Consider the following 15598-nt stretch of genomic DNA (forward strand, 5'->3'; position numbering starts at 1 on the left):
GTAATGAATATTTTAAACATTTTTAATGGACAAGCCTTATTAAAAAGTATAATAAAACATCATGAAAAGCATTATACCTTTTTCTCTAAATCATTAATATTAAGAACATTACTTCAAGACAAGACACCAGTAAGTCAGTGTTTGAACTTTTCTTCTGTTTATTGCAATTTTTTTCTTTTGGAGATGATAAAGAATTTTGCTATTATTAAGATCAATCAGTGATTCAATGATTCCTTCATGATCAGAGAGATATGTTGAAACCATCAGTTGAGAAGTTATATGTAAGCAGTGATGTTTATAATCAAATTGTTAACACAGTTTTAAGTAGTTAAAATTCTATTCATATAATGTTAATCTCACCTCTCGGGTTACCTCAAAAAGTTAGAACAAGTTTTTAAGACATAAAAAATTGCCTGTTTTATCATTATCTGGGGCTATGAATTGTGTAGATCTATATTTAGAAAATTAAGTTAATTTTTCCTTTTGTTTATATTTATGAATGGGCAATCTTTGTTAAAAAGAATGATCACTTATTCTTAAAAAAACCAGACAACAGAACTTTTCTTTTCTTTTTTCCTGTTTAGCCTCTGGGAATTACCGTTCAGGCATTACTTCAGAAGATGATATGTATGAGTGTAAATGAAGTGTAGTTTTGTACAGTCTCAGTTTAACCATTCCTGAGATGTGTGGTTAATTGAAACCCAACCACTAAAGAACACCGGTATCCACAATCTAGTATTCAAATCCGTATAAAAGTAACTACCTATACTAGGACTTGAACATTGGAACTCTCGACTTCCAAATCAGCTGATTTGGGAAGATATGTTCACCATTAGACCAACTCGGTGGGTTGGACAACAGAACTGTTGTCATATAATTCCACACAATACTTCAATTTACGAGAAAGGATAAGTGAAAGCATAAATATTATTCTTACATTGTCATTTTAATAAACTGCTGAAACATTTAAAAAATCGTTCTATAAATTTGTTTAAAGAGCAATTAAAAGATTTATTTTATAGAAACAATATTAGTCTGTTAATGAATTTTTAAATAATACTAATTAAAAAAACATCTGATGTGGACACCACATACATGACTTCCTTGTACAACTATTAAATTATATATAAACATTTAAAAAAATCTGTTGAAATCTGTTTACCGGTTTGTTTTCAGTAGCAGTTAAACTAGAGTCAAGTACAGCAAATACGTCAACATGGTTAAAACAGCATGCAGTGATTGAATTTTTAACAGCAGAAAATGTGAATCCTACAAATATTTTTCATCGTTTAAAAGCAGTTTACAGTAGTGAAACTGTTGACAGGAGTACTGTGAATAGGTGGACATTGAAATTTTGTGAATGTGAAACTGGTAAGCAACAACTGAGGATGCACCTCGCAGTGGCTGATGAGAAACATTGAAAGGAGTTGAACAATCTGCTTTAAAGAGACCTGCGAATCACCCAGCAATACATCGCTATTCAGTTAGGCATGTCTAAAGAATGAGTAGGTCATATTATTGAGCAATTGGGTTACCATAAAATATGTACACGATGGGTATTGCACAAACTCTCTGATGGCTCTCCGCAAGATGAAGTTTGAACCTATTCCGCATCCGTCATACTTGCCGAATTTGGCTCCATACAACTTCCACTTCTTCTCTCATCTGAAGAGGGATTTCAAAGGTAATCATTACAACACTGATGATGATCATCAAATTATACAATACTAATAATTATTAGGTTGGCTAACTGATTTAATTTGTACTTCATAAATGTTGTGAACATCTTACTGATAAGACGTTTTCTTTTATCGCATGACTTATTTTAACATTTGACAATCAACTGTTATGAACATAATAATTTTAATTTTTATATTCGTTTTAATTTTTACTTATAATAAATCTACAACGATAAAAGTACAACGATAAAATTCATAATTAATCAATAATCCCTGAAGATGAAGGAATAATCCGAAAGTGTTTGGATAATTAATATAATACTACAATTGTTGGTAAGTGGATACTATATTTTTTATATAAAATAAATCTTTATTTTGATATTAAAACCAATTTAGCACTTTTTCTTTTATGTCATCATTGCCATAAACTTCTTAGCACATAGCATCTCCTTGATTGGACCAAACAAGTCCTTGAGTGAGATCCAATGGGACTAAGTCAGGAGTGAATGGTGTGAGGTACTACTTCCCAATCCAATTTTTTGATGGTTTCTCCAGTTACCTGAGCTGTGTAAGGCCAGATGTTATCATGTAGAAGAATGATGTCTTTGCACTGAGATCCAGAGAGTTTTTTAACCACTGTTGACTTCACTTTGTTGATGAGCATGTCTCAGTTGTATGCGCTTTTTACTGATCGCAGATATTCTGGAAAATCTACAAAAACCAGAATTTCAATATGAAAAATCATATGCACTGCTTCTGGGATAAGAAAGGAAAATTTGTTGGTTGACTTTTTGCCGAGAGATGAGGCTGTAAATGCTTTTCTTTACTAAGATAAACTCAAGAAAGACTATGCTGCATAATCCAAAACAAGAGGAAAGTCAAGTGGAATGGGGTTTTGTTGCTTCACAATAATGGTTGTACAATTTGTCGTTGAAACTTAAAGTACAATTTGGCTGGGACCAATTGAAGCACCCATTTTATAATCCTTACTTAGTGTTGAGTAATCAACTTGTTTCTCCATATTAAGTAATCAAGCGATCCCTTGTTCAGCACTATAATTATGATGTCGATGTGAAAAATATTGTAAAACGGTGATTATTTTTACTGGTAATGGTATTCTTTGAGGAAGGAATGAACAACTGAGAAGATATGAAAAATGCCTTAATAAGGGTGGAAATTATGTAGAAAAACAGTTAAAGGTATGTCATTCTATATAATAATAAAATTATTCTGTTGAATGTTATGTGTTTTTTTAAAAATAAAGTAGTATTAATTTTCCGGAGATGCTTCATATACAATTAATTTATTTCAATTTTATCATTACTGTAGTGTAAGACTGTATTACTATACTGCTGTAAGCTGAGCCTCTGAGCCTTTATTAGATTGATAAAAATGATTTAATTACTATTTATATATTTTGGTTTCTAGTTTTGTTTTTATTTCAGAACAGACTATACTAAAAAAACTTGTTCATAAATTTGCTGTTAGTTTAAAAAAAAGAACAAATGAAAGTAAGCTATTTTATTACAATGATACTGAAAAAAAACAAGTGTCACGGCTGTACACCAAGTGCAAAAGGTACCACTCCACACTAATGTGATTCTAAAGCAAGTGGAAATGAAAACCTTAAATAAATAATAGAAGAAAGTTATATAGTATTTTGATGACAAAATAAATTTTTAAATAATGAGGAAAACTACAAAAACTATCTTACCTGCACTTCTGGATATTTCATGAGGCAATAGATAGTAAAACTTATGGCAGAAGTAGTAGTATCGTGGCCCTAAAACAAAAAATAATTATATTGTACAAAATTTAGGATTCAAAATTAGTCAAGACATGTAGTACATAAAAATTATGCTTAAAGGAGATGCTTCAGTGGCCCAAAATCCTGCTATGCCCAACATGAAATATGAAACAATTTCTTACTATATGAATGTATTTCTGAGATAAACCAAATGAAAAGAATAACTTACAGCAAACATAAATGTATTAACTTGATTCAATATTTCCTCATCAGTCAAATCGTAATCAATGAGTAAATCAAGAAATGCAGCTTTTTTCTTTTGACCTAAAAAAATAAAAACCATAACTTACACATTACAGTAACATTTTACAATGTCTTTAAAAGTAGCTTTATTAATTTTTAAACATCACAATAAAAACAAAAAAAAAAAACATTAAGAGAATATTTTAATACATCAAGTATAATAACCAGAATATGCAGCATTCTGCATACTTTTTTTTAAAATGACTACTAGTTTGTTTTAATTACAATATTAGTCAGTGAAAATTATAATTAAGTATACAATCTTAAGAAAATATATCTCAGAATATATTATTTAAATAAACTAGCTTTTCCTTTAATTATGATCAATAATATGTTTTATATATATATATATATATATATATATATATTGTAAAAGGTGAGAAAGATAAAAGTGGTAGCTGAAAGATGATCAATCTATTAGATCTTTACCATTAATCAGATCAACCAAGACTACCCACTGGGTTAGTCTAGTGGTTAAACTCATCATTGCAAATCGGCTGATTTTGAAGTGAAGAGAGTTCTAAGGTTCAAATCCTAGTAAAGGCAGTTATTGTTATACAAATTTTAATACTAGATCGTGGATACTGGTGTTCTTTGGTAGTTGGGTTTCAATTAACCATACATCTCAGGAATGGTCGACCTGAGACTGTAAAAGACTATACTTCATTTACATTCATACATATAATCCTCACTCATCCTTTGAAGTAATACCTTATGATTCCAGAGGCTAAATAGAAAAAGAAAAGAAAGATCAACCAAGACTAACTGGTATTAAAATAGTAAGGTAACTATTGAACAATCAATTTTTGTTGTAAAATCAGCAATAAAAAATTAATTAAAGTAGTAATTATAACTATATTTGCTATATAATTAATTATATTTACGAACTGAAATGTATAATTTAATTAATGCAAAAATAAAACTTCAGTAACATTTAAAGAAAAGTTATGACAGTTAATAGCATAACAGTAAAAACAATACAGAAGCAAAACAGTATTACCTAATAGCAAACTAGAGAAAACCAGTATTTAAAGATGGCTTGCAGTTTTATAATTTACTTGATTTATTATTTTTTTATATTTATTAATCCGGGATTACTCACCCATTAGATAAAATTTAACATTTTGAATACTTTCTGTAATAAAAACTTTATTACATTAAGTATGAACCTGAAACTTCGTCATTGCCTCGGCAGGACATTTTTATGCAGGTGTTGATGTTGGACATTGAGGTGTGGGACCTTTGGGTGGGGTCCTGAAGGTCCAGGAGTGGGGTGTGCATTGTCCGTTAGTTGGAATCTAATGTGTGAGTGATCACATCAGTCTAGTTGTTAGAAAATATCTAACACACAAGTGATTACATATAAGTTTTCTGGTGACTTTTATAATTTGTGACACAGTTTTATTGAGTATTTATTATTTATTTATATTTATTTTTTATTAAATATATTGGAATCTGATTGTTTGGTTTTCATGTAAGAATAATAGAACAGGATAATGACTTTCATATTCTGGCATGGTTGGAAGAGGATGAGTCCACACAAGGTGAGACTGATGACGAAGCAGACGTTGCTGTTGAGTCTTTATCTGAAGTTTTATCTGACACGTATGCTGAGCTCGAACATCAGGAACAAAACACAGATTAGGAGAGTCAGATGAAGAAAATGATCTGCAGCCTGCTAACGTCTTGTCACATCAATAAGCAGCAAGTGCAAGCTCAAATCAAGGAGCGTATAGTTGCATCAGCGCTCTGATCTAGCATGCTAAGGATGGCATAAGTAATTGGTATGTGCACAATCCAGCATCATCAGCACTTACCCCGACCACTAGAGAAATATAGTTACTAGATTGCCAGGCATAACAAATGTGGCTATAGGAAAAAATATAATTATGTTTTTATTTTCCAAATGACATAATTGAAGATATTGTCTGCTGTATGAACCAGCAATTGTTGCTAATGAGTCACTCATATGGATGTAGCATCAGGGATGTACCACAAACCAATATAATTGAATTGAAGGCTTTCTTGGGCATTATTTATTTAGCTGGTGTTAAAAAAGCTAGTCATCTAAATATTGACAAGTTATGGAGCATTGATGGAACATGTCCAGAAATTTTCTGGCTATACTATCAAAGAGACGATTTCAAACATTGGTTCAAGCTATACGGTTTGATGAAAACAATACCAGAGCTCCTAGAAAACTTATTGATAACTTAGCTCCAATTCGGCAGCTTTTTAAAAGTTCGTTCAAAAATGTGAAGAAGGTTATTCTGTAAGTGAATATGCCACTATCGACAAAATGCTGGAAGCATTTCATGGTCACTGTAAATTTTGGGTTTATATCGCAAATAAACCAGCAAAGTATGGAATAAAAGTATACACACTTGTAGATACCTGTATTTATTATACAAATAAACTGGAAATATATGCTGGGCAACAAGCTCAAGGACCGTATTTTATTCAAAATGATGCCAGCAGTGTAGTGAAATATCTTATTGAACACATAGACAATACAGAGTGTAATGTAACTATGAACAAGTACATTACTAATGTCCCTCTTGCAAATGATTTATTTCTAAATCATAGACTTTTAGGTACGATTCGCAAGAACAAACCTCAAATCCCAATTGAACTCACTGTTATTAGGGATCATCCTCAGAAATCCTCTATGTTTGAATTTGGAAAACACCTCAAGAAATGTCTACTGACTTTATACGTCCCCAAGAAAGGCAAATACGTTCTCCTACTTTCAACAATGCATGAAGATGACGCCATTGATGTAAATTAAGGAGATTTGAAACCAGAAGTTATAACATTTTATAATTCCCCAAAGGGAGGTGTGAACGTTGTGGATCGCTTGAAAAGTAAATTTGATTTCTAGAATCAGTAACCGATGGCCTCTAACTTTGTTCTTCTCCCTGTTGAACATTGGTGCTATAAACTCTCTGGGAGTGTTTGGATCAAACACACAACAAGCCATGTCAAGAAGGAGTTACCTCACCCAGCTGGCAAAATCCCTGATGTAGGCACACCTCTGGGAATGGCAGCCATCCTAAACCTTCATGTGAGCCTCAAGCAAAAAATACACTAGGTAGCACAACTTCCCCCACCGCCACCAAGCCCTCAGCGACTACATGGGAGGCCACACTGTGTCTACTGCCCCTTGTGCAAAAACTGATTTATTCAATATCAGTGTGGCACCTGTTCATCCCCTATACGTAAAGAGCACACAGCAAAGACTGTTCTGACCTGTTCCAAGTGTAATGACCACGTAGAAAATTAATGAAATAAAAAAAGTACATTCAAAATAAATTCACAATATATTGAAATATTGATTCAGTCAAGGAACTAAATATTTAAATATACAATAATTATGTATTTTATTATAGTTATAGTTTTTAGATGTCATAAAATTTTAGTAATCCCTTTTTTTCATGATTATAAGAACACAATTATGTTATTTTGAAATGTTCTTTAAAATTTCAAATTTAATAAATTTTTTAGTATACTATTTCATTTATATTTATAAATATAAGTAAGTACTCTACTATATAATCAATTTATCATTTTTAAAACAATAAAAACTTGTTGCCATTAAAAATTGTGGTTTGAGAAAAAATCTAGTTTTATTCAGGTATACACCAATGTTAAAATCTAACGCACGAGTAACCACGTCATTTTCAGACAAGCAAGTGATCCCAGGTTAATTACATATTGAAATAAGTAACCAAGGAACATGTGAAGATCATATTTCTAATAGCCTTTGAACAGTAAAAATATATTTATTGGAACAATAAACACAAAATGTAGTTTTTTGATGGCTTGAACATTCCTGACTAATTTACTTTCTTACTATTTACTCCTTAGTAGTTACAAGTATATTTCCTTACTAGTTTAATCTATGAAAATTTATTAAAAAAATATCAAAGTATTGGTTCAACATCTGCTACCTTTTCCACGCCTAATATTGCAATTGTTGAACTGGCTTATGCAAATTGTTTTAGTTAAAAAAATTGGCTACGTACATGATTTTTCAAGCTGTTTCAGTTAGTTATAAGAATAATATATTTCCATTGTTGTCACTGGAGATAGGCTACTAGAAATATGATTTACTAATATGGTCTCTTGGAAATTATTTCAATACGTAATTAATAAACGCACAAAAATAATAAATCAAGTAAATTAAATTAAAAAAACTGCAAGCTGTCCTGTCTTTTAACAATGATTTTTCCCTGTTGCTTCTCTAATTTCTGTTAAGATAATCACTTTCATGTTTCTTCATTTTATATGTGGTACTTTAACTTAAGAATAAAGAATAAAAAAAATTTAATATATATATATACATAAAAAACAGGGAAAATTCAGAAATCATTATACTCATAATAAAAGAGGACTTTTATTTAAACACAGTTTTTAATATTAACTGACTTTCCAAAATAAAATGTTCTCAATTTGATTATAAATTTTTTGTATGCCCAAGGCTTTACCTTTTTATTTTCACTAAAAGAACAAGAATCACTTTTTTCTTTTTTTTTTTTAAGAGGAAGTTCCTCTAGTAGTTCATAATTTTTCAGCTTTAGTGGAAGATTTTTAATAAAGAAAAAAATTATATAGTGAAATGAAACAAAGTCTGATGTTATTCTGACATCCACAGTATCTTCATATGAAAACTTAAAAAAGAAAAACTAAGAATATAAAACATACAGTCTTTTCACATGCTTCTCTTTATTTCTTTTCTTATTTATATCAAGATGAAGTTCCTTGCATTTGTATTTCTTGCAAACTTATTTTTTTCATATGAGCAGTGGTTTTTCTAAGCCTAAGTTTTAAATTAAAAAAAACTAAATATTCCAATGAAAAATAATAATTAAATAAAAAAATTACACAAACAAAAAACCGCATTAGAAAGTAAAAATAACATTTTTTTCTATTTTTTTAAATCTTGAAATTTATACCAAAAGTGTGAATAATTCGTAGGTTTTTTTTTTTAATTACTACTGAACTCCAAAAATTAAAACTTAAAAACATGTTATTTTTAATTTTTAGTTTAAAAAAAATTAAGAACTATTTCCAATTGGTATCTGAAATGAATTTGTTCAAAATAAGAAATAATGTTTTTCACTTTTAAGATTAGACTTATTGAAAAGAAATTATGAAAAATTATTACAAAAAAGTACTACGAATATGTCAATTTGTAAAAGCTGTAAAATATGAAACAAAAAATAAATTAAAAAAGAAAAAGAAGAAGATGGATCCTGAGCAAATGAAAAACCCACCTTTTAAACCCTTATCACTCTATATTCAAGGTAGTAGTTTTTAAAAATTGAACAGTGTGTGAAGTAAGGTTAACAATGGTCAAACCAGGTTTAACAAATTGGTGTTCCATACATCACCATATGAATTCATACTGAATTCAGTATTCATGTACAGTCGCCGCTAAGTAATGGTGAGCTTGAAGTGGTGACAATTACTACCCAACATATCATGCATCATATTTATACTAAAGAGATGACTAATCTTGGTGTGCCAACATTTCAGAGAACAGTATAGCAGTAACATGTGGGCTGATCATCCAAGCTCACCAATACATGGTAGCTACTGTACATTCCTATTATTTATTAACGACTGGTAATAAATATTTAACAAATAACTCAATCTGAGAAATTATTCATTCTTTCTATTCTGCATTAATTCTTGAAATTATATATGGATTTTAATCAAAATATTGTTCTTTAATAGTAAATATGAAGGTTATTTCACGATTACCTTCTTACAAGATAGATTACTTTACTTTTCTACTCGGAGACCCCATATTCAGAGATTATATTGTAATACCATTTTCTGCAGAACCTTTTACAAAAACCCCATAGTTAGAATATCAGTTAGTTATTAATTCCTTCATGAGTTTGTTATTGATTTCAAAGAGCTGCATATTTATCCAGGCATTCTTGATGATAATAGGCACTTTATTGACAGTTTAAAATCTCTCACTTGAACTGCTCAGGTAAAGCTTTGTGGAACCTGCAAGCCAAGTCATGTTTGTAAAGCAAAAGAATAATTCTGTTCTAGTTTACAAGCTCACAAAGAGTATTGACTGTTGGTCAGCATCTCCCACTATTTATTTTACATTTACCTTCAAAGATTCTTTATCTATCACTTCACAAGAAATGTCTGACAATAATGTAGCCCTAGATTCTATGAATTCTGCAATTCATAGAATTCAAGTAACAGCAATTTAAGTTGTTACTTGATCAATACTTTCACAAACTTGGCTAACGCATTATTTCTAGTTTTGTGATTTATGCAAATTCTTTATAAATGTTATGGAATTCCTGTAGTTAAATAAAATTTCAGTTTTTTTATTCATAACTATATAATACTGTTAATATTATGTAAATAATTCCTTTACATACACACTCAATGCCTTAAAAATATTATTACTAAAATAATTCCTAACAACTTTTCATTTCAAATGTACTTAAAACTTCTTTAAAATGAGAGGCTTTATCCGATGAATAATTGATAGCATTTATATCTCATTATTTAATTTTAAGTGGCATGACTACTACATATTTTGGCAACTACACACTGGGAAAAGCATCATATTTATTTACTACTGGACAAAAAAAATGTCAAAGACACTAGGAGTAGTAATGTCAGGTATATACATATAACACCAAGTAAATTTTAAAAAAATGTTTCATTCAATATTCAGAAAATATATAGTTCTACTGAGTCTCTGGCAAAGGAGAAGCCTAGGAAGACATTAAAAATTTATGTCAGATGATTTGAATTCAAACTTCTCACTTTAACTGTTTTCTAAATAATTTATCAGGTGCTGTATTCCAGGATAAATGCTAATTTAATTAGAATAATTTAATTCTTAAATTTAAATGCAAAGAACTTAAAAATTTTTACAGTTAAGACACTACTGTAGTTTGACAAATGAAAGAACGCTCCTGAACTTAGATTGCAATAATTTCTCAATAAAACATCATAAAAAAGATAATACATATCAAACCAAAACTGGTTTCTTCTTTTTATATTTATTTATAAAGAACTTATTCAAACCACAATAAATGTGCATTTCACATTCTTGAAGAAAACATGGGTAACACAACATTTGCAAATTTTTTGTAAATATAATTTCTGACCTCTAAATTGTCTAGAGCAGGATGCCTGTCAATCTAGATTGACAGGCGTCCTTGCTCCCTCTTCGTGCGTCACTCACCCGGCTACTTTTAAATTTTCTAATCTACGAAAAACACTTTACTGTGATACAAGCATTGTCCCCATATTGTGATAAACGTCTATGATGAATTTCAGTCCCTTTTACACCCTCTGACCAGAGAAATTGATTCACTGCTCATTGTTCCTCCTTAGTACAAACTTCTAGTGGATACAGTGTAATAGCCAGAAGACATGAACAAGATCAAATTTCTCACATGTGACCACAGTCATACCAACTTTAAGTACACATACGCAGAAGGCAATATGACAACCCTGAAGGTGTGTTATGGCAAAAGTATAAATAATTTTTGACTTGCCGTAATAGAATTGAACAAATCTTGGTTTGGTATACATAGTACTTTTTTTGCAAAGGTTTACTGAGAAATTACTGCAGTCAAAGTTTAAGTGCTTTCTTTATTTGGCAAACTGTTACATCTTATACAAGTTTATTTTGAGAATTATCAGTGAAATAAAAATATATACATAAAAGTTACTGGAAAACACTTTTTGTCAGGTAGCATTTCTGCATTTCAATTTAGCCATTCAAATTCCTTAATGTGTAAATATTCCAATATTCAAGAAGAAAAAAGCTATGGGTTAAATAAGCAGCATAAGATATTACTAACTCACCATATGCAAATGAAGTCTCATCACTTTCCTTTTCATTTTCTACTACTTTTCCTTCTGCCCTTTGCTTCCTTTTATTGTCAATTAACTGAAAATATAAAATGAATTAAAAACAATTTACCAATATTTTTTGGTCAGCTCTTACGAGAATAACTTTTAATTACTGATTAAAAATTGTCTAATTAAAAGTATTAGATATCAGTTAATAGATTATATTGCAACTTCTTGATATATTTATATTATTATTACTATTATTACCAATGATTTAACAACAGTTATGGTAATAGTATGCATTTATTTTTCAACTTTCATCAATAAGAAGAAACAGTTTTCTTCATATTATATATCTCATAAAAAAAAAATGGATAGCATTCTAAACCTTTTATTTTCGTTTAATGCTCATAATGAACATGGAGTAATAGGAAATTATCTTATATTTGTAATCCTAATCCTATTTAATTAAAGTTCTTAACACATTATCCATAATATAGTATTTAATACATGTAATTTTCATGTGTTCCAAGTCCCCATTGTTCTGTATTGTATTTCTACTGACCGTGTCATGTAAGCTTTCACCTCTTTTAACACCATCTGTGAGTCATTGATAGAACTATTGTTGTTACTTAGCAGTGTTATGAGCTGTAAAAATTTCTACCTTGTTTAGGTTCTAACTGCAACAATTCTGTACATCGTAAATCGCACCAAACTGATGGTTTTACCTTTTTTAATAATTTTACCTTTTTTAATAATTACCTAGGAGAAATCACTTACTTTACATCAATTGAGAAATTTTTTTCAAATTTTCACCAATACTACGAGACCTATGCTACAATTAAAGAAATGAATTCTATAATTTACTTCTCTTTCCTCTGAAAAAATAGAATCTAATCTTAGTTATATACAAAATTGATTTCAAGTAGTAAATCATGAATTTTATGTACAAAATATCATATAAAACTGAAAAAAAAAGTAATCCCTTGCTATTCACAGGTTTGCCATTCAAGTTGTCTCATCCAAATTTCTAGAGTGAATTTTACTAGCAAAAAAGATTAACATTTAGAACAATACTTAACAAATGTTTTACTACTGTATTACTTTTATCATTTGAAACAATATTTTCATCCGTATTTGGAAAGAGGTTATCAGGACAGTGGGATAATTTATTAAATAATATTTAATAATAGTAGAACATAATAAATTTACACTATGCCTACATCATGGATATATTTTTGTGAAAATGTTTATTTTAACTGTAGCCTAATTATGATGATAAAAAAATACCCATCTGCAAACCGCAGTAATTAGCACATGGGCTACTTATGTCGTTTTCTCAAGTTCAGTACATACAGTAAAAACAATCCAAAAAAATTACAGTGAAATTATAAACCATACGGTAAGAGTCTTGCACATATCATTTCTTTCACTCAGAAACAAAAATTTCTGTAATATAAATAAAACTGTTTTTAACAAAATGGTACTGATATCAAAAATGGTAAGACACTACATTTCTATTATCAAAATCTGTTATTAAATTAGAATTTTGTTTAAAAAAAAATACATGTTAAATATATGTAATAGACAACAGATATACAATAATAGATAATAAACAATGTTTAAGAGTTCCATACAAAGAATAGAAACCTTTTTTGCTAAACTTTTACTGGCCTGATTTCATTTATTAAACAACAAATAATACATATCACATTTACAGAAATAATACAATTCTTATGATTATTCAATTTTTTTTCATATTGGAAAAATATGGTATCATTCACTTCATACCATATTTTTTGTTTTTTAATGCCCTTAACAAATTGAAGATCCATGACGTAATACTGCACTTATTACTTTGTAAGTGTAACCCTAGATTTTTATCGTTAAATTCAATTTTACTAATTGAACTTATTTCTGTTTTATTTATTCCTTTTTTTAATAAAACTACATAGTATAATCTCTTGTAAACTAACACTTTAATTTTTTTTAAAAATAAGTGATGGGAATTAAAAAAAATTGTTTCATCTTCAGTACTTTCATTTACATAAGAGCTACTATTAAAATAAGCTGTATGGCTATATGACTTTCAGGTTTCAACATGAGGTCACGTAGCATTGCAGCAAGCAGGACTGTCAGACAATCTTTAGATTTTTAAAACCTGGAGCAGACTTTTCCTTTTCTGATAGGAAGGTTTGTGAAGGCATCCTCTTCCAACATAAGCCTGTTTCATCTGCGTTAAAAACTTGATCTGCTAAATAGCTTTTTGTTGATATAAGGTTGAAAATAGGGTCTCAGAACTACAGATTCTTCTACTGTGACTATTTACATATCTACCACAAAGACTTAATTAACATCATGCCTTGCTGGTAAAATAAATTTTATTTAAAATATTCATATCATTTGTATTGTAAACAACCTCTGGCAATGTATAAAAGTCAACTGCTTGCTACATGCATAATGACAACTGTCAAACAAATGTGTGATTTTTATTTTTTTAAAGTGAAGAAGTTTTGATTGCATTACTTACTGATGATCTGATATAAGGGGCTTTTGTAAAATGATACATCGATATTTATTCTTAGTTTATAAAAACTTTTGTTACATATTTTTGATTCTGGATTTTTTATTTGCTTTATTTTTCCTAATGTGTATATCACAATCTGTTCAACTAGAGAACAATAATCCCCAAGCCCAATGAGATGAGAATAATATGTATGACATGAGATGAAATCTTATACACTCTCACACTGACCATTCCTGAGATAAATGGTTAATTGAACCCCAACCACCAAAGTATGCCAGGTGGTCTACTATCTAGTATTCAAATCCATATAAAAACAACAAACCTTTACTAGGATTTGAACCTCAGAATCTGTGATTTAAAAAATAAGCTGTTAAACAACTGATTTTTATTAAATCACGAGTTAACCACTAGACCAGTCCAGCAACTAGCAAGATCTATTTTTTGATTTTCAGATTGTCTCTTTTAAATCATTGCAACTTACTTGAAAATTTGAAGAGTAGATACTATAACTTATAACTATAACTTTTACCTATAACTTTTTTAGTCCATACAAACATGAATCAAAAACTTATCAAATAATACTAAAAAAAAATGAAAAATGAAAATATGTTTTTCTTCCAAAAATATATATACATAATTTTTAATAAAAATTGCTTTTGAATACATCAAAATAGCAAAATTAATATGAACTTATCATTCTATAAAAAAAGCTTTTCAAATAAATGGATTCATTATACGTTTTAAATACTATATCAGACAATGTATTACCATTGTTACATGTAAAAACTAATAGTTATATTTTTCAACTGAATCAAACATAAAGGTAAAAGCTGTTAGAACAGCTGTCCCAGTTTAAATAATTTTATCAACCTGTTCAATCCTAATGTAAATGTGTTTATTTTTGTATTTAATATATAACAGTTTTTAAACATTCAACTTTATTGTTATTATTAGGATTTATTTCTAATATTTCTAAATTATTTTCTATATTTTTTATTACATGTCAACTTGTAATGAGATGATCAGCAATAATTTGAATATATGTTTCTTTACTTTTTTATGCCCTAAGTCCTTATTTAATTTTACCTACATATTCTCTGTAAGCTTCTGTGGTGAATTAAATCATCAAGAAAAAACTACATATATACATTTTCTGATTATGCTCATATATATATATATATATATATATATATAATCAGAAAATGTATCAGTGTGTGTGTGTGTGTGTGTGTGTTTAAAAAGTTAGTGTATGTAATTTACACAAAGTAATTTTTTTTTTAATGTAGTTAAAAATATAATTTCAAGGTTTATTTTCAAATTTTTTTTTTCAGAGCTAATGATTTAGCTAATTGTTTGTAATATATTTTTAAGTACCTTTTTATTTATATTTTCCATAAAAATATCATATACATTTTGATTTGCTATTAGTTTAATATTTTTTTTGTTATTGTGTGACCAAAGGTGATTTAATTTTTTGTGGAGGTGCTATTACAA

At 29.0% G+C, this 15598-nt stretch overlaps 1 protein-coding gene across 6 annotated transcripts in view; it reads right to left on the bottom strand.

Annotated features, from left to right (window-relative positions):
- LOC142328487 (cytochrome P450 4C1-like) overlaps nt 1-15598 on the bottom strand; it is a 93691-nt gene that overhangs the window by 19782 nt on the left and 58311 nt on the right. For all 6 annotated transcript variants that reach the window (XM_075372312.1, XM_075372313.1, XM_075372308.1 and 3 more), the window contains 3 exons: nt 11590-11674; nt 3656-3750; nt 3394-3462 (listed from right to left, as the gene is read on the bottom strand). In XM_075372312.1, coding sequence (XP_075228427.1) covers nt 3394-3462; nt 3656-3750; nt 11590-11674 — 249 coding nt within the window. The remainder of the gene's footprint in view (nt 1-3393; nt 3463-3655; nt 3751-11589; nt 11675-15598) is intronic.

This window comes from Lycorma delicatula, chromosome 7, assembly GCF_047948215.1.
Source record: "Lycorma delicatula isolate Av1 chromosome 7, ASM4794821v1, whole genome shotgun sequence".
Lineage (NCBI taxonomy): Eukaryota > Metazoa > Arthropoda > Insecta > Hemiptera > Fulgoridae > Lycorma > Lycorma delicatula.